Source organism: Prionailurus bengalensis, chromosome A3, assembly GCF_016509475.1.
Source record: "Prionailurus bengalensis isolate Pbe53 chromosome A3, Fcat_Pben_1.1_paternal_pri, whole genome shotgun sequence".
Classification (NCBI taxonomy): Eukaryota; Metazoa; Chordata; class Mammalia; order Carnivora; family Felidae; genus Prionailurus; species Prionailurus bengalensis.
This window is the reverse complement of record NC_057354.1, coordinates 121344999-121368303: the sequence shown is the minus strand read 5'-3', so window position 1 is coordinate 121368303 and position 23305 is coordinate 121344999. Positions and strand designations below refer to the sequence as shown.

The following is a 23305-nucleotide window of genomic DNA, read 5'->3' as shown; positions in this document are numbered from 1 at the left end:
AATTTGGTACCATGAATGAGCAGTAACTTCTGTTGGGTTTAATTTTTAGAATGAAAGATGGTTGTTAAGAACAAAGAAAAAGTTAAAGCAGATGACAGAAAACAGAGGGAAAAGGCATTTTTCCCCCACCGAAGCCCCCAGAAAGACAAAGATGAGGTAAAGTCAACCTAATGTAGAAAGCGATAACAAAGATGTATTTAAGAGGGAGCTACAGCATGTACTTTATCAAGATGAGATTACCACCATGCTACAAAGACTATAAACCCAGGTACGGGAGAGTAACGTTCAGAAAAAGGTTGGGGTTATCTGTATCTAGTCTAAACGGCTCTTAACATCTCAATCATACAAGTGATTCTGTTCTCTAGATCCTGAAGGAGCCAAAAACTCCAAGTCAGAATCACAGAATGAGGACCACACATTAGAAGGAAGGAGAGGTGGACAGGGAAAGCCTTCCAATACAGGCTGTCTCTGCAGCAGGACAACATCAATTTATAAGCATTTCACTGGAACATTAGCAGAGGAGAAGCCTAAAATGCTCACAGTGAAAGAAGGTTAAGTGGAAATTAAACCATGACTTCTCTTCTACCATTCAGGTTTTTAGGACTTACCACAAAGTTAGAAAATGCGCGTTACACGTGCATCTCAGTCCACATCATTCTCTGCAAATTTCATGAGTCTTGAATTTCTCACTTATACTTACCAAAATGTATTTCATGTCCACCAAAAAGTAAAATCACCAAACGCTACACATGTGAAATTCATGCCAATGTGTTTAAGCAAAAAGAAAATGATAAAGCACCAGTTAACAGTGTCCTCCTGTCAGAGAAAACCCTGCTAGGGTTCATCTACATGGACTCTATAGTTTGCCACTGCCCACCATTCTTTTTTATTAATATTTTTATTTTTAATGTTTTATTTATTTTTGAGAGACAGAGAGCATGAGTGGGAGAGGGGTAGAGAGAGGGAGACACAGAAAGCAGGTTCCGAGCTGTCAGCACAGAGCCTGACGTGGGGCTTGAACCCACAAACCATTGAGATCATAACCTGAGCCAAAGTCGGACGCTTAACCTATGGAGCCACAAAGGCACCCCAACTGCCCACCATTCTTGACTATTCTTTCCCATTGTCAATCTCATACTAGACAAGCGCTCCTCATGCTGAAAAGCATAAGTTGTTTAACCACCTGGATTCAAAGACTTGGAAGTGATAATCCAAAGCAGTAGTCTCTTTTGCAGATACAGACACTTTCCTCCTTTAGGCTACATCCCACCTAATTTAAGGGGGGCGGGGGAGGCAGATTCTTTAGGGGGAGATGAGATTGTGGGTCAGTTCTTCTGTTTTCCAGACTTCTTACATGGATTGTTTTGATGATAAGATTAAAAATTAAGGTGCCAAAAAGGGAATTTCTTTTCCAGTCATTTAGGTAAAAAGACCAAAAAAGAAACAAAAAAAGGATTAAGCTAGTTTGAAATTTCTCACTAAAGCTAGTTGGAATAATGGTAATGTTTATTGAGCACCCATACTAATTAGTCACTGTGCTAAATACTTTCTATTACATACAATACCACTATGAGACAGGTACGTTTTGTAAATGAGAAACAGAAGCTTAGAGAATTAAAATCAGTTGCTCAAGACCATACAGGTATTTCATGTTGGGAGTTAGGAGCAGGAGGTTTCATCTTGAAAGCCTATATCTTATCTACTATAGTTAAAATGAAAATAAATGAAATTTTTATTAACCACATATACTTTTTCTAAAATGAATATGCATTAGTGAAGAAACTAATCTAGAAAACATAGAAGAGTTGCTTAAATCAAACAAGTTAAATGTCTACTGTCTGGTAATAGATCTCCTAAATGTCTCCCATAACTACTGCTGAATAGCTTCCCAAGTAACTAAATCATTCAGTGTCCTGATATAGCTGTGAAATGATTTTTCAAGTGACTCGCTTAAAATAATACTATTTGCAAATGAAATATGCTGCCCTCTTACAGTTGTATAAATACCTTATTTCGTGATGTATTCACTGCCCTATTTCTGCTCAGTTTCCTCCTCTCCTCCCCCACTTCCTCTCTGCCTTAAGATCCTTTAAAACCAGTTCAGTTCCCCCTTTTCAAAGAATACCTACAAATATGCACCATCTACATCTACCCAACAGGACTCTAACATCAGTGACTATGTTCAATAGTTACAGGAGGATACAAAGCAAAAAATGAACTCAAGAAAAAAACAACAGCATTTCTGATGCACCTTCATCTTTAGATCTACTCGTTTACAGATTCTAAACATTCTTATTTTCCTATTTCACACGTGGAATCCTGACTTTAACAACTAATACGCCAAAAAAAAAAAGCCTGCCTTTTCTTAGTCTTTTTTTTAAATTTTTTTTTCAACGTTTTTTATTTATTTTTGGGACAGAGAGAGACAGACAGAGACAGAGACAGAACAGGGGAGGGGCAGAGAGAGAGGGAGACACAGAATTGGAAACAGGCTCCAGGCTCCGAGCCATCAGCCCAGAGCCTGATGCGGGGCTCGAACTCCCGGACCGCGAGATCGTGACCTGGCTGAAGTCGGACGCTTAACCGACTGCGCCACCCAGGCGCCCCTTTTCTTAGTCTTTCTTTAAAAACAGTTGTTCCACAAATTTTTCCATAAATAAGGTATTGAAAAGATCAGCATACCAAAAAAAAAAAAAAAAAACAACCAAAAACCAATGCACTGTTATAAATATACCACATTTTTAGTAATACAAGTTTTAGTGATATAATTTAGTAACATAATTAGTTTATTCTGAATCATTTCTGGAACTTGTTCACAAATTGCTTTACAAGTAAATATAGTACATACAAATGCTAGTTACTTACCAGTGGATTAACATGTACTTTCATTCATTTACTCAACAAATATTTACTGAGTGCCCAAACGACTTTTTTTTTTTTTTTTTTTAAATTTCTGAATCAAGAGGAGTGATAAAGGCACAGGGGCTGAAGTTAAAAGGTCTTGGTTTGAAACCTGGCTCTTGTACTTACTAGCTCAGAGACTAAGGGTGGTCAGTTAACCTCCAGGTTAGCATTTCACCTATCTACTTGATAGGAGAAAAAGTAACTCAGGAGAAAAAGTAACCCTACTCATAGGATCTTTGTTGATTATGCTTTAACTGATTATGCAAAACAGCACAGGGCCTAGCAGTAATAAGTGTTCAATTAATGATAACCGCAGTAAATATATTTTAATACTGAGGAAAGTAGTTGAAGGAGATGACCAATAAATGTTCTTTTTGTCTTTCTAGAAGGATTGAAATTTGTGAAACTTCATATTAAAGACACATTAAAAATAGAAATCTTAAGGTTATGGAAAAAAACTTCCACTTTTTTTAAAAAAAAAGATGTGTTAAGTATGTAGGATGAAATAACAACAACAACAAAAATTAAGGTATGAAAGAAAAAGAGATGGATAAAGAAAATCCTGAAAGCTCCTGTGTGGGTGATAGGTGTATAGAGGTTCCTTATACTACTCTATTTTTGCAAAAATGCAATTTTTTATAACTATAATTGCAATCCCAGAACATGCCTAACACATTTCCTCATATTCAGAAGAGACTAGGATTTTAGCCTTGAGATCTGCTGAACTAATAATAGTACCTCCCTGCTCAATAATTCAGTACAGGTCAAGTTTTGTCAGACAATTCTACCTTTCACTATAAAGGTGAGTGGAGGGAATAAATGTATTAAAGCATTAAAAATGCAAGCTCTTCTGCTGCTCATTAATATTACAATAGCAATAATGCACATTTTCCCATGCCTTCCAAAAATACAAAATTGCTTGTTCTTAAATTAACAACTTGCACCTTCTACACTTTTGAAATTACAAGGGATATATGTCAATCATATTTCAATAAAGCTGGACAGGAGAGAGACATTACTAGAGAATCATAGGCACAGCCAAAGAAACCTAAAGATATGCAGAACAGAGTTGCTACTATCTTTAAAATTTGAGGGATATTATTATCAATTCATGTAAAGGTTTTAGGTGATGTTTATAGACTGCGTTTAGGTTTTATCACTGATTAACAATATAGCAAACAAGCAGAGGGAAAGAGGCAATTTTCTTAAGAGGCTTAAGAAGCTTAACCTACAGAGTCTATGCCACCTAAATTAAGCTGACTAAAACAACACAAAATTTCAAGTCACACGTCGCCTATCTCTGGGTAAGCAAGTAAACACTAGTAAAAAACAAACTAGAGCATTTAAGAAAGCAATCATGTTTGTGTAACCCTTAATTCCTAAAATAAACTGGTTGGCTCTATCAAACATATTCCTAATTCATAATTAATTCAAGTCTCAAATGAAGCATACTTGCCATCGGCAATCATTCAACGACAAAGCGCATGATTAATCACCCAAATACAGCATCTTTTTAAAGAATGCAAAGCCATCTGCAGTTTCCGCCTGGGTTTACACATTCACTAAGCACAGGCAGGCATCTTTAAAAACAACAACAACAACACAGCAACAACAATAATTAGGAATAAACTACGATGGCCTGAGAGATTACATCTCTCCGCGCTTTTGTATACCCTGGAAATCAATAACGCTAAAGTCAAATTGTAACATTCCCCAACTTTGGTTTAACGCGAGCGGTGGACGCCGAGCATCCGCCCACTGGCCTCTCGTGACTGGGACTACTTTGACGCACCGGGATGCGGCTCACCTGACATTCCGAACCAGCCATTACCAAGAAAAGCCAATTCTGCGGGGGGGAAAAAAAGGGGGGGGGTGCTCCCTTAGGGTGCCCCTAAGGGCCCCCTTCTGCCGGCACCCTGAAAGCGAGGGGCCACGCCACCCCCGGCCCTGAGCGGCGTCCGCACCTGCCAGGAGAGGCTGGGGGCCGGGGTTCGGCCGCATGGGAAGGGGCGGCCCAGCCCCGGCCCCTCGGCGTCCGCCCTGGCCCCGCCGCTGGGGCAGGAACCGGGGCCGGAGGTTTCCGCCCGGCGCCGCCAAGCCCGCCAGGGGCCTAGCTCGGGCTCCCAAGGGCCCGTCCGCGGCGGCGGGGACGCGCAGCCGCCTTCCAGCCCGGCCCGCCGAGCCTCCCCGCGGCGAGCGCGGTGGCGCCCGCACCTGCCCCGCGCCCTGCCGCAGCCCCGGCCAGTCGCTTCACCCACCTGGCGCCCCCGCCGCGCCTCCCGTACGTCACAGCGCGACCCCGTGCCCCTCGGCACCCGCAGCGCGGGAGCGAGCGGACGCCGGGAGACCCTGCTCGGCAGTCGCCGCCGCCGCCCGGTTCGTCGCCAGGCCGCCGACAGCGAACCTGTTGCGCAGCGTGTCACGGCCGCTCGGGCTTCGCGGCGCCGCCTCAGCCCCACAACAACATGGCGGCCGCGGCCTCCGCAGGAAGCCGGGGGGCGGGGAGGTAGGCGACGGGCCGGGCGGCTGACGGCCCGCCCGCCAGCCCGCGGCCGGCACCGACTCCCCCACCGTCGGGAACCCGAAGTTGGCCCGGGCGCGGCTCCTCACCCCCAAGAGTCCCGGGGCACCGAACCCCGCGGGCCTGGTGCCAGAGTTCCGCTCTCCCCTCGGGGAGGCCCCGAAGCCCCGGGACCCGGCAGCCCTTCCTGGAGCAGCGACGGCCCACCTGGCTCCTCCTCCCCGAGGTGACATGTTGAGGTTGGGTGGTGCGTTTCCTGCCTCTGCAGAACCCCCAGGGTTTCAGGGAAGGCCTAGACGAGTCTGACACATGCCTGTTGCACCCCACATGGGGTGCTCTCCGGCGTCTTCTTCCTCTCTCGGGTTAATGCGCTGATCTGAGCTGGGATTCTCCTAGAATGGGAATCTGGGGCAGGAGAAGGAGGCTGTTCCTGCGCTTGTTTATGGGTCTGTTACAGCCCGCAGAAGAACTGACCATACCCAATGGTCATCCATTCAGCATTCCTCACTCCTCTGTAACACATGACAAAGACCGACAAGGTAGGGACCTCCCCACCTGCCTCCACTTGGGAGAGCAACTACCCCGTATACTCTCATGAGCAGTAAGAAGACGTTCATCTCTGCCCAAACTCCACTACCTGCAGGTCTGAACATTCTTCCCCACGCTATAGTTGCCTGACAACTGAAGATCAGAGTATCACCTTTTTCTCAACCCTTCTGGTCCCTGGTCTCCCCACAAAACACCAGACTTCAAGTTACTACCATATACCTTTCCCCTTAACACAGCATTCTTTCTTTTTTTTTTTTTTTTTTTTTAAATTTTTTTTTTCAACATTTATTTATTTTTGGGACAGAGAGAGACAGAGCATGAACGGGGGAGGGGCAGAGAGAGAGGGAGACACAGAATTGGAAACAGGCTCCAGGCTCTGAGCTGTCAGCACAGAGCCCGACGCGGGGCTCGAACTCACAGACCGTGAGATCGTGACCTGGCTGAAGTCGGATGCTTAACCGACTGCGCCACCCAGGCGCCCCAACACAGCATTCTTTCAAGAGAAAGGGTTTCTGTTAGCTGGGGTTAGAGGAGGAGTCACTGTTCCTATGGGTGTAACAAAATGGGGTTACAAGACCCAATAATTCTCTTGGCTTTTTGAGGCAGAGTGGGGCTGGTCCCAGGTACAAAACTCATATTCCGCCCCCCCCCCCCCAGGACTTAAGCAGATAAAGGAGAAATTTGTGCAGATCAAATGATCCCATGGCTTCATTACTTACCTGTTAGGGCAGGTGAAGATGGCAAGGCTGCCTGAGAGGGATGGCTCCAAAGCTTAGGCCTATCTGGCCAACCAACCCATGTGAGGGACTTAGCAAACATCAGTGATGATAAACAGGCTTTTCCCGCTCTCACACTCGGTGTTTTTCCTAACTCTTCGGATTAGGACCTGACCAAGACCTGACAGACAGGTCCTGTGCTTCAGTGACATAGTGAGGCCTGACTCCTTTGTGTTAGTCCAGGAAGTCTCTTATCTACTGGGGACCAGTCAATCTGCAAATAAGCCACCCAAGCTAAGGACAACACTCTTGAGCATATGGTCTCATTCTCATGGCAGACCTCACCAATTAATTGTGGTACTCCCTTTCAGAGCCCATATTTAAGGGTCTAAACCTCTGAATCCTTCTCAACATAATGCTCCAGAGACTTGGCCTAGTGTGAAACCTGTTTTTTTTAATTCTTGATAGGCAGATTGCCAGTCTCTATATCCCTCCCTCCATTTGGTCAATGCCATTTGTGTTTTCTGGGTTCTGGACCTGGGGAAATTCACCGAGTCCTTTTTCTTTCTGAAGAAGGTGCTGAATCCATGGCTGGATAAAAATGAAGTTTGTAAAAAGGAATATTTATAAACAAATAAAAAATATTTCAACATCTCCCTAAAATAAGTAAAAAATTTAGCAACCTGTCGTGGAAATTGGTGTCCTGTATACAACTGGGAACCTGTAGTATCCCGACTGCTAAAACATTATATCTCAGGGTTCCGTAAGGAATCTTGAAGCCAATTTGTCCATCCTATCCTACTCATTCGGTATTTATCATTTACATAGGTGACATATCCACCATCCTACTTCTTTGACATCCTCTTCTGCTCACAGATCATACCTTGGAACTGTATCTGTAATTTCTCTCCTTGGTATTTCCCAGATCCCACCACTCTTGTTTACCTGCAGCCTAATGGGTGATCAGATACTTGAAGGAACTAAGTCCTACCTTAGACATATGGGCATACCTGTTAAATCTAAAGAAGATTAGGAATTACTATAGTATGAGAAGGCTGAGAGGTCAAGAAGGGGACTAGGTATATTTTTCTTCCCCAACTTCTTCCACAATTTAGGATAGATTCTTGGGTCTATTCCTGGTAATCTAGCTTTTACCATGGGAGCATTTAATCTCAATCTGTTTTCCTTACCTGCACTGATTCTTCCCACCCCAACCATATATATGCTATGTTCTATCAATCTCTCTTTGTTTTAATTAATTAGATTCCATCCTTAACCCCATTCCTACTCCGTCTGCCCTCAGAACAAACCCACAATGGTGGGAAGAGGCTATAATAGAGACCATAAGCAATTTCAGAGTCTAAGCATCCCATGAGATAAATAAATTATCTATCCTATAGAGTAGGAAGGCTATGAGAATCTAGAGCTCATATGTAATGCCTCCAGTAGTAGTAAATCTCCAAGACAATGCAATAAATAAATAATTTAGAACTTCCCTTATTGTTTCTTGTAGCACAGGTCTGTTGGGTACAAGTCTTCTTTGTTTTATCCAAAAATGTTATTTTACTTTCATATGAGAATTGTATGTCCCCTGAATATGGAATTCCAGATTGACAGGGTTTTTTTCTCTTTCAGCATTTTAAAGATGTTTTTCCATTCTCTTCTGGGCTTCTTGGTTTCTGCTGAAAGTCAGGTGTTGATCAGATCATTTTCTTCTCTGTGTAATATGCTATTTTCTCTTGCTGCTTTCAATGTTTGCTCTTTATCTTTGACTTTCAATAACTTGACCCTGATGTGCACCAGTGTTTTGTTTGTTTGTTTGTTCTGTGTGGCATTCATTTACAATCCTGTATCTATCTTTAATCAATTAGGAAAAATTTTAGACATTATTTCTTTAAATTTTTTTTAATGTTTATTTATTTTTGAGAGAGAGAGAGAGAGAAAGCAAGAGAGCATGAGCAGGGGAGGGGCAGAGAGAGAGGGAGACACAGAATCTGAAGCAGACTCTTCACAGAATCTGCGCTGTCATCACACAGCCCGACATGGGGCTCAAACCCACAAACCTTGAGATCATGACCTCATCCAGAGTTGGGCACTTAACCGACTGAGCCATCCAGGCATCCCAGACATTATTTCTTCAAATACTTTTTTTCTGCCCCATTCTCTCTCTCATCTCCTTCTGGCATTACACGTATATTTGATTGTTTGCTATCACCTGGGTTCATATAGATGTAGCAGTATTAAACTACTATTGAACACCAGAAAAACCTGCTCTACCTTCCTGATCCTTAGGGCATCTGAAGATAGGAGCATTGTGCAGTGGGAATCTAAAGCTGTGCCCCTTTTACCTTCTGTCTTTGGTGGGAATAATCTGCCTCTATTGTTAGCAACTGAGATTTTTAGCCAGGGTGTCTCTTTTATTCTGTAGGAAAAAAAACCCTTAAAATATCTCTATACTACTCTTGAACACACACACACACGCACACACACACACACACACACACACACACACACAGATACAGACATACCCACACACATTCTATCAGAATGATTCTATTTCTTCTGAGAAATAGCTGGAAAGTGAGGTTTGTCTCTTTTTTAGTCTCTTTTTTCTTTCAAAACCCACACAAAAGAATAGATGTGCTGACAGTCATTCTTTGTGCATATAGAACATAAAGTCAAAGTCAATCTGGGAAACCAAGCTGAGGCTGCCCTAGTATTTTGACCATAAGAGCAGTTGAAAAGCAGGTCAGGGATATGGGAAGTCAGGGTCCTGGAAAAGGCCTAGGGTTTCATCTGGTATGTATTTGCCGATTCATTAATTTGATATTTGTTTTCATTCAACAAATAGTTATTGAGAACCTATCATGTTTTAGCTACTGGAAACAAGGAGTTAGCAAGGAATTAGCACTAGTGGAAGCAGCTGACCCAATTCAGAGGCATGGTTAATGGGCCAAACTGGTTCCTTTGCCCTGTTACCGGCTTGGTAACCTCCTGCATCCTTATTTGGAGCCCTGGCGTAGATGAGAAATATGGAAGAAGCGGAAATACGAATGATTTAAGGGGAAAGAGGAGGGAAGGGAAATTCCCGAGCACGCAGGAAGGAGTGTTCTCATTATTGGGCCGCTTGTGTCATGCAAAACTTGAGATGCTGGCTTAAGGCCTGATGGTACTGGAAGAGGTAGTACCAGGCATATTAGAGGGGAAGTCAGCCCAGACTTGGCTCTGGGCCAGCACAGCAGGGTGGAGCCAAAGGCCAGACTGGGGCAAGGCCCTAGAGCTCTGGACAGGACGTGCCCATTCATGACTGAAGCACTAGGGGCTTCCAGTCTGGCAGGTGTAGCTCAGGGAAAGGGAATCAAGCCTGTATTCAGAAGTCAGACGTGCTTCCTGTCTGGCACATTTGCCCAGCTGTCTGTTCAGTTCATTGCTGCCGTCTCCAGCACAAACTTGGAGCGATTCCAGTTCCCTTCTTGTAATAACCTCACTAGTATTTATGTGGCATTTTGCACTTGATGGATTAATTTTGTTATTTCATTTAATCCTCACAACAATTCTGGGAAGCAGGGTAAGGATCTGTTTGTGATCATCTAACCTTGGTTGGTATGAAAGGAAAGAGGTAAAATCAGGCCTCAGTCTTGTGTGGGTAGTTTTCCCATGCCCGGTTGTTGTGATTTTTCTTTTTTCCCTTTTAAATAGAGAAACACAGGCTATGCTATTCTGGGTTCAGATAGCAACAATGTTTTTGTTTAAAACCTACAGTGGATCAGATCATTTTGTACTATGTGGCCCAGTCTAGCTGGACAAACATTTTTATTTCTAGAATTACCATTTTCTTCTTTCTAAGTAAGATAATATCTTGAGCCAATGAAATACAAGAAAGACAACTGCCCCTACACTGGCCCACACCCCCACTCACAGGAGAGAGAGAGATGGAGTTCTGTATTTGCTGTGGTGCAAGGGTAGATCCCTGGCAAACGGGAGGCCACATTTTGTTCATTTAGATGATACCCTTATAACTTGCCCTGTCTTGATTTACCCCAAGAACAAGATGAACATCTAAACATTAGGGCAATTAAATCACTGCCCAAAATGGTGTCAGCAACCTCAGCTTGGTTGCCATTCTCATCCACCCGAGGGCAGAATGACCAGAATTCTCCACCCAGGAGAACCTCTGCACTGGGACTCAGATGGAGATTAGGATTGGGTGCTTAGAGCTATTTGCCATTTCTTTTGTTTTCCCCTTTGTGTTGCATGTATCCAATAAATAGGCCTTGTTCTTTTTCGAGTACCTATAGTTTAAAAATGTTTAACTCGGTAGAATCACATAGGAGGGCAAAGAAGCACAAAAATAGACTTGCTCGCAAATTAATTGAACCTTAGAAGCCATTCCTCAACAGGTGGATGTTTGTGCCTTTTTTGCATAACTTGAGTGTCAAAAAAAGTACAGCATTTGAATGAAGTCATTCAGCCATAAGTGATGAGAATGGCTACTATCCAGTTTTCCTAACATTTAACCACCACGACCATTGCTTGCCTGGTGTGCCTGGCACATATAAATATAAATACAAATATAGTCTCTAACAAAAGGTAACAGTGCATGCCAGGTATTTTATAAACCGCACTTCACAGGTGAAGAAACTATCATTTAGAGAAATTGGATCATTTTTCCACAATCACATATTTAGAAAGTGGAAGAGCTAGAATTTGAATCCTTATTTTTATAACTACCAAGACCATGGTCTTTCTACCCTACAATACTTCCTCTCACTATATTACAGCATTAACAGTTTCTCTGTATTAAATATACATGAGTAGGAAATTCCAAAGTAATTTATCTTGGAAGAACAGTTCCCCAAAATATGAAGATGCAAATAGTAGGTCAGGTTCCACTGTGCAGTCAGACACATGGTGTCATGCTCCTGGAGCATGTGATTCCTGCCACTGCAGTCAGGAATTCATGCCACAGTGCACTCCTCTTCTCTGTGTTGGCCATGGATTTGGAGGGTGTGACTTAGATGGTCTTATTCCTTATTTTCCTTTAAGAGTCTGTCATGTAAATACTTTTTTTTTAAATTTTTTTTCAACATTTATTTATTTTTGGGACAGAGAGAGACAGAGCATGAACGGGGGAGGGGCAGAGAGAGAGGGAGACACAGAATCGGAAACAGGCTCCAGGCTCTGAGCCATCAGCCCAGAGCCTGAAGCGGGGCTCGAACTCACGGACCGCAAGATCGTGACCTGGCCGAAGTCGGACGCTTCACCGACTGCGCCACCCAGGCGCCCCAGTCATGTAAATACTTTTTAAGGAGAATCCCACCTGATCATTTGAAGAGGAGTAGAAGCAGTGGCCTTAAAGATGTACACTCAGTCTGGCCAGTGTGAGCCATAGCAGTTAATTAAATGAACATCTTGCCATTCGCGACCACCCACATTGACCCAAGGTAATTTAGTAAGGTCAGATTACTCAAAATACTTAGAAGAGCTTCATTACATTCCAAATAAACAGCTGAAGGAAAATAAAATCTTAATGTCTGTGTCTGATTTTCAATTCTGTGAAACGATCTGACTACAGAACATTTTTTTTCTTCTTTATTGAGGTATAACTTGCAGATCGTAAAGTATACACACTGTAAATGTGCCAGTGCCTAGATTTTACGTAAGTGAAACACAGTATGTACCTACCTGTGCCTGGCTTCTGCCCAATGTTATAGACAGTCCATTTGAAGCAACAGAATTTTTACCCCACTTTGAAATGCTTCCCACAATTCACTCATTTGTAGGAGGAGAAATTTTTTTAAAAGATTTCAGACGAGGGGCGCGTGGGTGGCTCAGCTGGTTGAGTGTCTGACTCTTAATTTTGGCTCAAGTCATGATCCCAGGGTTGTGGAATCCAGCTACCACATCAGGCTCTGTGCTGAGTGCGGAGCCTGCTTGAGATTCTCTCCCTCTATTTTCCTCTGCCCGTCTCCCCCACTTACATGTGCTTTCTCCCTCTCTTAAATAAATAAATAAATAAATAAATAAATTAATTAATAGGTAGATAGATAGATTCCAGACTAAGTCATCTTTAAGAGATTGCCTATTATTTTCATCAAGAAGTAATTAGTGAAAATCTTTGTGTAAATGTTTTGCATCCATTTATCTCTCCATCTCTCATTTTGTTCTAAAAAATAATTGCAAGAGAATTGAAAACTCCTTGTTTTCAATTCTCTGTTCTGGAAAATGCCAGCATTGTGTTGGTATTTAAGAAAGTTGTTGACCAACCTCTCCATATCCAGCAATGTTTTTATTTTCTAAAATTCACTTTTTTCTTGAGAAAAAAAGGGGTTTTATTCCATTTTATTTTTATTTTCCAAACAGCATTATTTTAATAATTCTATAGTTTTGAAGTACAGGTAGATTTTAAATAATGCAGTTGCATCATAACAACAACTCAAACCTCTTTCATTTTCCTCCTAGGATTTGTGTATTTAAAAAAATACTTATTATTTGACTGATTCATCGCATAATTTTCAGCTTTTCTTCACTTAAGGTAAAGTCATAAATACTTTTCCATGATAGCATATCTTCTGTATTTTCCACATTTATCTTTAGAAACTGCATACTTTCTCTTGACTAAAGTACTGTAATTTACTTAATGATTCTCCTGGTATTGGCTGATTTTAATTTTTCATTATTATAAATTACATTTTCTTTCTAAACACCTAAATGTATATAAAAAACATTTCACAATAAATGTTTTCATAGGTACCATTTTTCCTTCTTTTGGCGTTCATCGTTAAAATTAATTCTCAGAACTGTAATTGCTGCATTAAAATAATTATTGATAGTTTCTATAAGACTATTATTAATTTACCGTCATAGCAGCGTAGGAGTGTACCAGTTCCACTACACCCTCCTCAAAATGATATTTCATCTACATTTAAAAATTGTAATTACGAGGCAAAATAATTTTTCAATTTAACTTGTTTTTCTTAGGTCATTATGATCTAACTTGATGGTCAACATTTTTATACTTTTATGAATTAATAAAAAGTCATCTTTCGGGGCGCCTGGGTGGCTCAGTCGGTTGGGTGTCTGACTTCCGCTCAGGTCATGAGCTCGCGGTCCGTGAGTTCGAGCCCCGCGTTGGGCTCTGTGCTGACAGCTCAGAGCCTGGAGCCTGTTTCGGATTCTGTATCTCCCTCTCTCTCTGACCTTCCCCCATTCATGCTCTCTCTCTCTCGGTCTCAAAAATAAATAAATGTTAAAAAAATTTTTTAAAAAGTAATCTTTCTTCTGTGAATTATTCACATTCTCTGTTCATTTACATATTATGGTATTCCAATTTTACCAATTCATGTACAGTAAATTCTTTTAAAACATTGAGATATAATGGGCATATAACCTTGTATACAAACACATACAAACTCGATATTTGCATGTGTTGCCAAATGATCACCACAATAAGTCTTGTTAGCAACTGTCACCACACATAGTTACAATTTTTTTTTCTTGTGATAAGAACAAAGATTTACTGTCTAAGCAAATCTAAAAAAAGATTTCATAGATAAGTGAGATCATAGTGGTATTTATCTTTCTCTGTCTGTCTTATTTAACTTAGCATAATGACCTCAGGGTCCATCCATGTTGCCACAAATGGCAAGATATCATTCTTTTTATAGATGAATAATATTCCATTGTATATAAACATATTTATACCACATTTTTAAATTTATTCATCCATTTATGGATACTTAAAAAAATTTTTTTAATGTTTATTTTTGAGAGACAGAGAGAGACAGAGCATGAGTCGGGGAGGAGCAGAGAGAGAGGGAGACACAGAATCCAAAGCAGGCCCCAGGCCCTGAGCTGTCAGCACAGAGCCCGACACGGGGCTTCAACCCATGGACCGTGAGATCATGACCTGAGCCTAAGTTGGCGCTTAACCAACTGAGCCACCCAGGTGCCCCCATTTATGGATACTTTGATTGTTTCTATGTCTTGGCTATTATAAATGTTTATATTTATTTTGAGAGAGTGAGGGAGCATGCACATGTGCGCTCCAGTGAACAGGGGAGGGGCAGAGAGAAGGGGAGAGAATCCCAAGCAGATTGCACGCTGAGAGCACAGAGCCCAACGTGGGCCTTGATCTCACGAACAATGAGATCATGACCCGAGTGGATATCAAGAGTTGGACACTTAACCAACTGAGGCACCCAGGTGCCCCTATATCTTGGCTATTATAAATTATGCTGTAATGAACATGGGGGTGATATATCTTTTTGAGTTAATATTTTCATTTTCTATGAATAAATACCCAGAAGTAGAAATGCTGGATCATATGGCAGTTCTATTTTTAATTTTTTGGGGAACCTCCATTCTGTTTTCCATAGTGGCTGCACCAGTTTACATTCCACCAACAATACACAAGGATTCCCTTTTCTCTACGTCCTTGCCAATACTGGTCATTTCTTCTTTATAATTCCCATTCTAACAGATGTGAGGTGGTGTCTCATTGGTTTGCATTTCCCTGATTATTGGTGGTGTTGAACATCTTTTCATGTACCTGTCGGCCCTCAGTATGTCGTCTTTGGAAAAATGACCGTTCATATCCTCTGTTCATTTTTTAATTTGATTTTTTTCTTTTTAAAAAAAAAAATTTTTTTTAACGTTTATTTATTTTTGAGACAGAGAGAGACAGAGCATGAACGGGGGAGGGTCACAGAGAGAGGGAGACACAGAATCTGAAACAGGCTCCAGGCTCTGAGCGGTCAGCACAGAGCCCGACGCGGGGCTCGAACCCACGGACCGTGAGATCGTGACCTGAGCCGAAGTCGGACGCTTAACCGACCGAGCCACCCAGGCACCCCTAATTGGATTTTTTTCTATTGAGTTATATGAATAATTGATATATTTTGGATATTAACTCCTAGTTAGATCCATAATTTGCAATTTTTCCTCCCATTCATTATGTTGCCTTTTCATTTTGTTGATGGTTTCCTTTGCTATGTAGAAGCTTTTTAGTTTGATGTAGTCCCACCTGTTTATTTTTGCTTTTGTTCCCTTTGCTTTTGGTGTCAAATCCAAAAAATCATTACCAAGAGCAATGTCAAGGAGCTTACTGTCAATGTTGTCTTCTCAGAGTTTAGGTCTTACATTCAGGTCTTTAATCCATTTTATGTTAATTTTTGTGTATGGTGTAAAAAAGTGATCCAGTTTTATTCTTTTGCATTTGGCTGTCCAGTTTTCCCAGCACCACTGACTGAAGAGGCTGTCCTTTCCCCATTGTATATTCTTGGCTCCTTTGTCATTAAATTAATTGACCATATATGTGTGGGTTTATATCAGGGCTCTCTGTTATGTTCCATTGATCTATGGGTCTGTTTTTATGCCAGTACCATATTGTTTTGATTACTATAGCTTTGTAGTATAGTTTGAAATCAGGCATTGTGATGCCTCCAGCTTTGTTCTTTCTCAAGGTTGCTTTGGCTATTTGGGTTTTTTTATATTTTGTGGTGCCATATAAATTTTAGGTTTGTTTGTTTTATTTCTATGAAAAATGCCATTGGAATTTTGATAAAGATTGCATTGAATCTGTAGATTGGTTTGGGTAGAATGGATTGTTTAACAATATTAATTCTTTCAATCCATGAGGATAGAATATATTTCCATTTATTTGTGTCTCCTTCAATTTCTTTCATCAGTGCAGGTCTTTCACCTTCTTGGTTAAGTTTTGTTTTGTTTTTTTTCAGCATAAGAAAACATAAACAGATGCTTTAGTTATAAAGCTTACATAAAACTTAGGAATTTTGCTTTCATTATTTTTTTCCACTGAGAACTTATATTTGGGACCTTCTTGGTTAAGTTTATTCCTAGGTATCTAATTCATTTTTGATGCAGTTGTAAATAGGATCATTTTCTTAATGTCTGTTTCTGATAGTTCCTCATTAGCATATAGAAACACAGCAGATTTTTGTATATTGATTTTGTATCCTGCAACTTTACCTAATCCATTTACTCTAAAAGTTTTTTGGTGGAGTCTTTAGGTTTTCCGATATAATATGTCATCTGCAAATAGTGACAGTTTTACTTCTTCCTTTCCAGTTTGGATGCCTTTTATTTCTTCTTCATACATAATTGCTCTGACCAGGACTTCCAATGTTATGTTGAGCAAAGGTGAGAGTAAACGTCCTTGTCTTGTTCCGTAGACAATGTTGCTGTGGGCTTGTCACATAAAGCCTTTATTATGTTGACATACATTCCCTCTACACCCACTTTGTTGAGAGTTTTTATCATAAATGAATGTTGAATTTTGTATAATGCTTTTCTACATCTATTGAGATGATCATATGATTTTTCTCTTTCATTTTGCTATTGTGGTGTATCATATTGATTGATTTGTGAATGTTGAGCCATCCCTGCTTTCTGGAATAAATCCCACTTGATCATGGTATATCATCCTTTTAATCTATTATTGAATTTGGTTTGCTAGTATTTTGTTGAGGATTTTTTGCATCTGTGTTCAAAATATTGGGCTACAATTTTCTTTTCTTGTGGTGTCCTTCTCTGGTTTTAGTGTCAAGGCAATACCAGCCTTGGAAAATGAATTTGGAAATGTTTTCTCCTCTTATTATTAATATTTTTTTGAAGAGTTTGAGAAGGATTAATTCTTCTTTAAATGTATGGTAGAATTCACCAGTGAAGACATCTGATCCTAAACTTTAGTTTGTTGGGAGGTTTTTAACTACTGATTGTATCTCCTTACTAGTAATCAATCTATTCAGATTTTCTATTCCTTCATGATTCAGTTTTGGTAGGTTGTGTGTTTCTAAGATTTATCCATTTCTTCTTTTTAAAAAATGTTTCTTAATGTTTATTTTTTGAGAGAGAGAGAGAGAGAGAATTCAAGCAGGGCAAGGACAGAGTGAGGGGGACTTAGGATCCAAAGCGGGCTCTACATTGACAGCAGCGAGCCTGATGTGGGGCTCAAACCCACAAACTGCAAGATCATGACCTGAGCCAAAGTCAGACTTTCAACCGACTGAGCCACCCAGGTGCCCCTATCCATTTCTTCCGTGTTGCCAAATTTGTTGGCATAACTGTTGATAGTAGTCTCATGTCCTTTGTATTTCTGTGGTATCAGTTGTAATGTCTCCTCTTTCATTTATTTTATTTATTTCATTCTAATTTTATTTATTTGAGTGTTCTCTCTTCTTTTCTTGGTGAATGTAGCTAAAGGTTTTTCAATTTATCTTTCCAAAGAACCAGCTCTTAGTTTCATTTACCTTTTCTTTATTTTATTATTTTTTATTTTAGAAAGAGAGTGTGAGTGGCGGAAAAGGGGCATAGGGAGAGAGAGAGAGAGAGAGAGAGAGAGAGAGAGAGAGGGAGGGAGAGAGGGTGAGGGAGAGAGAGAGAGAGAATTTTAAGCAGGCGCTATGCTCAGCATGGAGCTTGATGCAAGGCTTGATCCCACAACCCTGGGATCATGACCTTAGCCGAAAGCAAGAGTCAGCTGCTCAACCAACTGAGCCACCCAAGCACCCCTCATTTACCTTTTCTATTGTCTTTTTACTACTTATTTCTGCTCTGATCTTTGTTATTTCCCACTTTCTACTAACTTTGGGCTTCATGTTGTCTTCTTTTCCTAGTTCTTTGAGGTGCAAATATTATAGATCTAGCAACCTAAAATAAGGTTGAATCCTTCAGTTCTAATTCCAAATTGCTTGGGATGAAACTCTGATGGTCCAACTTAGGAACACTCCTGTTCCAATCAACTGCAGTCAGGGAGATAGAATCAAAGTGTGTAAACATGTCTGACTGGATCTACTCTTGTGATTTTGGTATTTAATGTCTGGAGGAAAAAAGGAAAGGAGGAACAATATAAACCTGACAGATATGACAAAAGATTTCTCCTGTAATATTTTTGTCAGGCAGACATTGGCACTGATGGCAATTTTCTTATGAAAGAAAAAAAATAAATATCAAAATGTCTCTGCAATATGCTAAGAGTCTTTGGGACTTTTGTTATGGTGGCCACGATATATTTTAGTTTTTTCAGATGCTTAAGGAGAAGCTGTTTGATTTATCATTTGGGACAAGAGAGAGTCACTGAAATTATATTACAACTCTAGCATTCTCTTTTTAAGTTCAGTGTTCTTTCCCAGAGCAGTGACAGTGACACTGTTAGAAGTTAAAACAAAAAATATAAAGTTCTAGGGGTGCCTGGGTTGCTCAATCTGTTAATTGTCTGACTCTTGACTTTGGCTCAGGTAGTGATCTCATGGTTTGCAGGATCGAGCCCTACATCGGGCTTCTTGCTGGCAGTGCAGAGCCTGTTTGGGATTTTCTCTCTACCCCTTCCCCTCCCACCCCCCCTCCCCCTGCTCTCTCTCTCAAAATAAATAAATATATACATGTATACAAACAATAAAATAAAAATAAAATTCTATCCTCCAACCAACAAATTTTAGTTAGAATTATGATAACTTCTGGGCACCTGAGTTGGTTGAGCATCCAACTCTTGATTTTGGCTCAGGTCATGATCTCAGGGTCATGGGATCAAGCCCTGCATCGGGCTCCATGCTGAGCATGGAGCCTACTTGAGATTCTCTCTCTCTCCCTTTGCCCCTCTCCCCAGCTAATGCTCTCTCTCTTTTTCTCTAAGAAAGAAAGAAAGAGAGAAAGAAAGAAAAGAAAGAAAGGAAGGAAGGAAGGAAGGAAGGAAGGAAGGAAGGAAGGAAGAAAAAGTTATGGTAACTTCTTAGGGATTTACAAAAATGTCCTTGAACTTTGTGTCCTTCAAATTTAGCATTGCTTTTAATTTGATGTAGTGCACAGTCTGAATTGATTTGGTTTGTCATTCATATAGTAAGTCTCAGCACAGGGAGCAGGTTTTGACATGTACTAGAAGCTCACACTGAACTCTCAATACTTAGAAAATAATAATTAATGGTTAGGTACTGGGTATTTGGCCCAAAACTCTAATTAACTTTAAGAGCTATTTTGGTGTATGATGAAAGTGAGATGTGAAAAACTTTTCATGGCTTCTTAGAAGGAGTCAGGAATGTATCCACTGGCTGAGAAATGTTGAAATTTGGAATACATAAATATAGTTGCTTGATGAATGTGAACATCAGGTGGTTCTCATGTTAGGAGTTGTAAAAACATTTATACTAGAATAAATGTCATCAAGATTGGATTAAGAGTTTAGAGGCCCTAAAATTAAAGTACCCATGTGTGAAATTAAAACAAAACACCAGTATACACTAAACTTTAAAATCAGGAAGTCCAATTCTATGATTTGTTTATCTTGTCATTTTGCATGGTGATTATTGCAATGCTTTTTTTTTTTTTAACTCTTGAATGTTGAAGTATTTCCAAGTAATTGTGTGTGTGTGTACCCGCGCATGCATGCATGAATACAGTGTGTGCATGTTTGCACACATGCAGATATGCATGATCAAGGCATGCCTTTGCTTCAAGCACACTAAGATATGCTTAGTCTGCTTTTTGGATAATCCACAATGGCTACACCATGTTCTTCAGAACTCGGAACATTAAGTGGATTGTATGGATTTTGGTTCCAATTACAGAAAATTTGAATAGATAAGTTGGCAAGCAAGGACACTACACCAAGGGGCAACTCCTTTACGACTCCTCAAAAGACAGCTGTGCCTGGTGTCTTCTACCCAATGTGGAAGGGGCTCAGATTCATATTGGAGCATAAGAATTTTGCTCCGATATGATCCTGATTGAGGAGCAAGTGAGCAGCTGGTGAAGGCCTTTTCGTGTGATGGTTCCTAACTTCTTCAACAAAAACTCTTTTCATTATTTCCCCTCCTGATTTGAAATATCTTTTAAAAATGCATTTAATATTTAAAAGTTTGTTGTATATAAATGCATATTAAAATGCCCTTTACAAGGGGCGCCTGGGTGTCTCGGTCGGTTGAGCGTCCGACTTTGGCTCGGGTCATGATCTCACAGTTCGTGGGTTTGAGCCCCACCTCGGGTTCTGTGCTGATAGCTCAGAGCCTGGAGCCTGCTTCAGATTCTGTCTCCTTCTCTTTCTGCCCCTCCCCCGCTCACGCTTTGTCTCACTCTGTTTCTCAAAAATAAATGTAAAAAAATAATAAAAAAAATAAAATGCCCTTTATGAAAGGAAATTAAGAAAATAAGAACCTTCAGACTTAAACTGTCAGAATACAACATAGCATAAGAAAAAATAGTTAGAAATTACTTTAAAGAAATGGAATGGCTCCGGTTCTGAGCAATATGACTGTAGATGTTACGGGTGCAATCTGAAGGAAACGGAGGTTTGTTAGTCTGGGGAGATTTTTATTAAAGGAGAATCTCTGAGATAATATTTGGCAGTGCCCATCCATCTACTATTGTCCTAGGAAGAGAGAATCTCAGACTTGTGTTTATAGTTCATGGCAAGGCCATGTTTATTGAGAAGGTTACTGCCTGCCTGCTTGAGTCAGTTCCCATTAAACTTTCAGTTACTGCCTGCCCCTACTTTGATTCCAGGCCTAGCAAGCAGCATTCTAATCACAGTCTGGTTCCCTATGTCACCACACAAGGAAAAACTGTGCTGGTCATGCTTGGAGTGCTGTTCTGGCCTATGTGACTATGATCATTCTCAGCACAAATTAATACATCATCCTAGTTTGTTCATCAGTGAATTTGAATCATGAGAGATGATCACAGATGGGCTGACAAATGGGATTTCAGAGCCAGCAAGGCCGAGAGCCAAGGAACTTCACCAAGGAATGTGGCCTTTAGACTCTTGGAGGGCCAAGAGTGTGTCCAATTCATCTCTATCCCCAGCTTGCAGCACAGGGCCTGGGACCCAGCAGAAACTCAGTGCTCACTTATCTAGGCTAGACATTCATTAATATTAAAGCCCATTTTATAACTGCAATCTCATTTTATAGTTACTCAAAAGCGTATGTTCATCAATGAGAGACTTACACAATACTTTTAAAAAGTTACCTAGGTAATATACATTTTTAAGAAAATTATAAAATATAAATAAAACGAAAAAGTAGTTATCCACATTTCAATTACTTAGAGAAAACCATTGTTAAGTCTTTGGTACATACCCTTTGAGACTTTTTTAATGCATAAAATATTATATATATATATATATATATGGATACGTATATGGATACGTATATGGATATATACATATGTATATGTGTATATGTATCCATATACGTATCCATATATATATATATATATATATATATATATATATATGTTTTACAAAGTGCAAAATACCATTAAGCAGTTTTGTAGCTTATAGGCTTTCTACAACTTAATATCATGTGACATGATAGGAGCTTAGGGCTATACTATAACCCACAGGATTCTTAGCAACTAATTGGTATACCAGATGCAGCTTTTCTGGTCAGCTCCACCATGCTTTTCAGTCCCAACTATTGTCCCTCCACACCTAAGCTCTAGCTTCTCCCTGACTTCCTGCCTTCCTTCCTTCCTTCCTGCCTGCCTGCCTTCCTGGTCTTGAAGTTCCTTCAGGGAACCTCTGAGTAGGTTGTATGATTGCCAGACAAAATGCAGGATGCTCTGTTAAATTCAAATACTAAACAATGAATATTGCATGAGCCAATAGTGTAAAAAATTATTCTTTCTCTGAAATTCAAGTTTAACTGCATATCTTGTATTTTTATTTGCTAAATCCGACAGTCTTCCCTGGGTACTCTTTAATACCATCTGCCCTAAATCTAGTAAAATTCCTCAAAGTGTCTGTTATTTATTTGTATGTTTCTCTTCTGTATCATTAGTGCTGACACAGAATTTTTCTTACTCTATATTTCTTTGGCCATTTTGCGGGGGGAAGGGAGTGTATGAAATAGGGAAAGGAATCAACCATGTCTTCTCAAGCTGCCATCTTTTTTCCAGAATTATGAAAGTTTTATGGAAACAACAACAGCAACAACAACAACAACAACAACAGTGAATTTGAAGGCTATGAAGTAGGAGATCATTCATGGCATATCATTTGGAAAAAATAGGTTACAATGCATGTGTACGATCCCATTTCAATTTAGAATATTCTACTTCAAAACGATAGAAATCATTTTTAAATGAGATTCTAAACCCAGACCTCAATTAAACTTCTGGTTATGCCTTTCCACCAGTTTTACCTTGGAGTGGTTATATATAGTCTTTCTGAGTCTTTTCCTCATCTTTAAGGGGACATATAATCTCTTTTGTAAGTTTATTTCAAGTGATAAGGTAACAAGTATATTGCCTGGCACATTCTAGGCCTTCTCTACTTCTCCACTGAATGGAAGAGCACACACAGAACTGTCTTAATGATTGGATTATTCTATAGTTCATTCAATTTTTGTTTTTTATGACACATTCTAGGGAGTCTTAGATTAAGTTTGGGAATATGATTCAATCTATTTTCTAGGTCTATAAAGATAAAGGGGCTTTGGTATTTAGATATGTATTTTCTAAATCAGATTGGATGTTCACATGTGGTATATGTATTTTCTGTATATTCAGTTATATATCATCAAGGTTAGTTGTGTGTGTAAAAGAGAGATTTTGGATTTTGGATTCCCAAATACTCCACCAGCCATCCAGATGGACAGGACAC

The 23305-nt window shown here is 40.1% G+C and overlaps 2 protein-coding genes across 19 annotated transcripts in view; one reads left to right on the top strand and one right to left on the bottom strand.

Moving 5' to 3' along the window:
* The window catches only part of ITSN2 (intersectin 2), a 147528-nt gene extending 140771 nt beyond the window's left edge, over positions 1–6757 (bottom strand). For 8 of the 18 annotated variants that reach the window (XR_006301097.1, XM_043604412.1, XM_043604419.1 and 5 more), the window contains exon 1: positions 5163–5264. The gene's annotated coding sequence lies outside the window, so the exon portion shown is untranslated. Of the gene's footprint in view, positions 1–4711; positions 4896–5162; positions 5364–5514; positions 5622–6693 lie in introns of those variants that run through there. The other 10 variants (XM_043604413.1, XM_043604422.1, XM_043604426.1 and 7 more) reach the window with 6 other exon arrangements.
* LOC122467118 (translation initiation factor IF-2-like) lies at positions 58–22837 on the top strand. The gene is made up of 4 exons (XM_043553341.1): positions 58–156; positions 4828–5651; positions 16780–16851; positions 22600–22837. Exons 1-4 carry the CDS (start codon positions 58–60, stop codon positions 22655–22657), a joined length of 1053 nt encoding a protein of 350 aa, XP_043409276.1. The 3' UTR covers positions 22658–22837.
* Positions 22838–23305: the final 468 nt, after the last annotated feature.

Bases quoted from the DNA above. Each gene is read 5' to 3' on its own strand.
- LOC122467118 (XM_043553341.1), top strand. From the start codon at position 58: ATGGTTGTTAAGAACAAAGAAAAAGTTAAAGCAGATGACAGAAAACAG. The intron at 157-4,827 runs GTAAAGTCAACC...GCACCCTGAAAG, and splicing joins CCCAGAAAGACAAAGATGAG to CGAGGGGCCACGCCACCCCC. The intron at 5,652-16,779 runs GTGACATGTTGA...CTTCCTTTCCAG, and splicing joins CCTGGCTCCTCCTCCCCGAG to TTTGGATGCCTTTTATTTCT.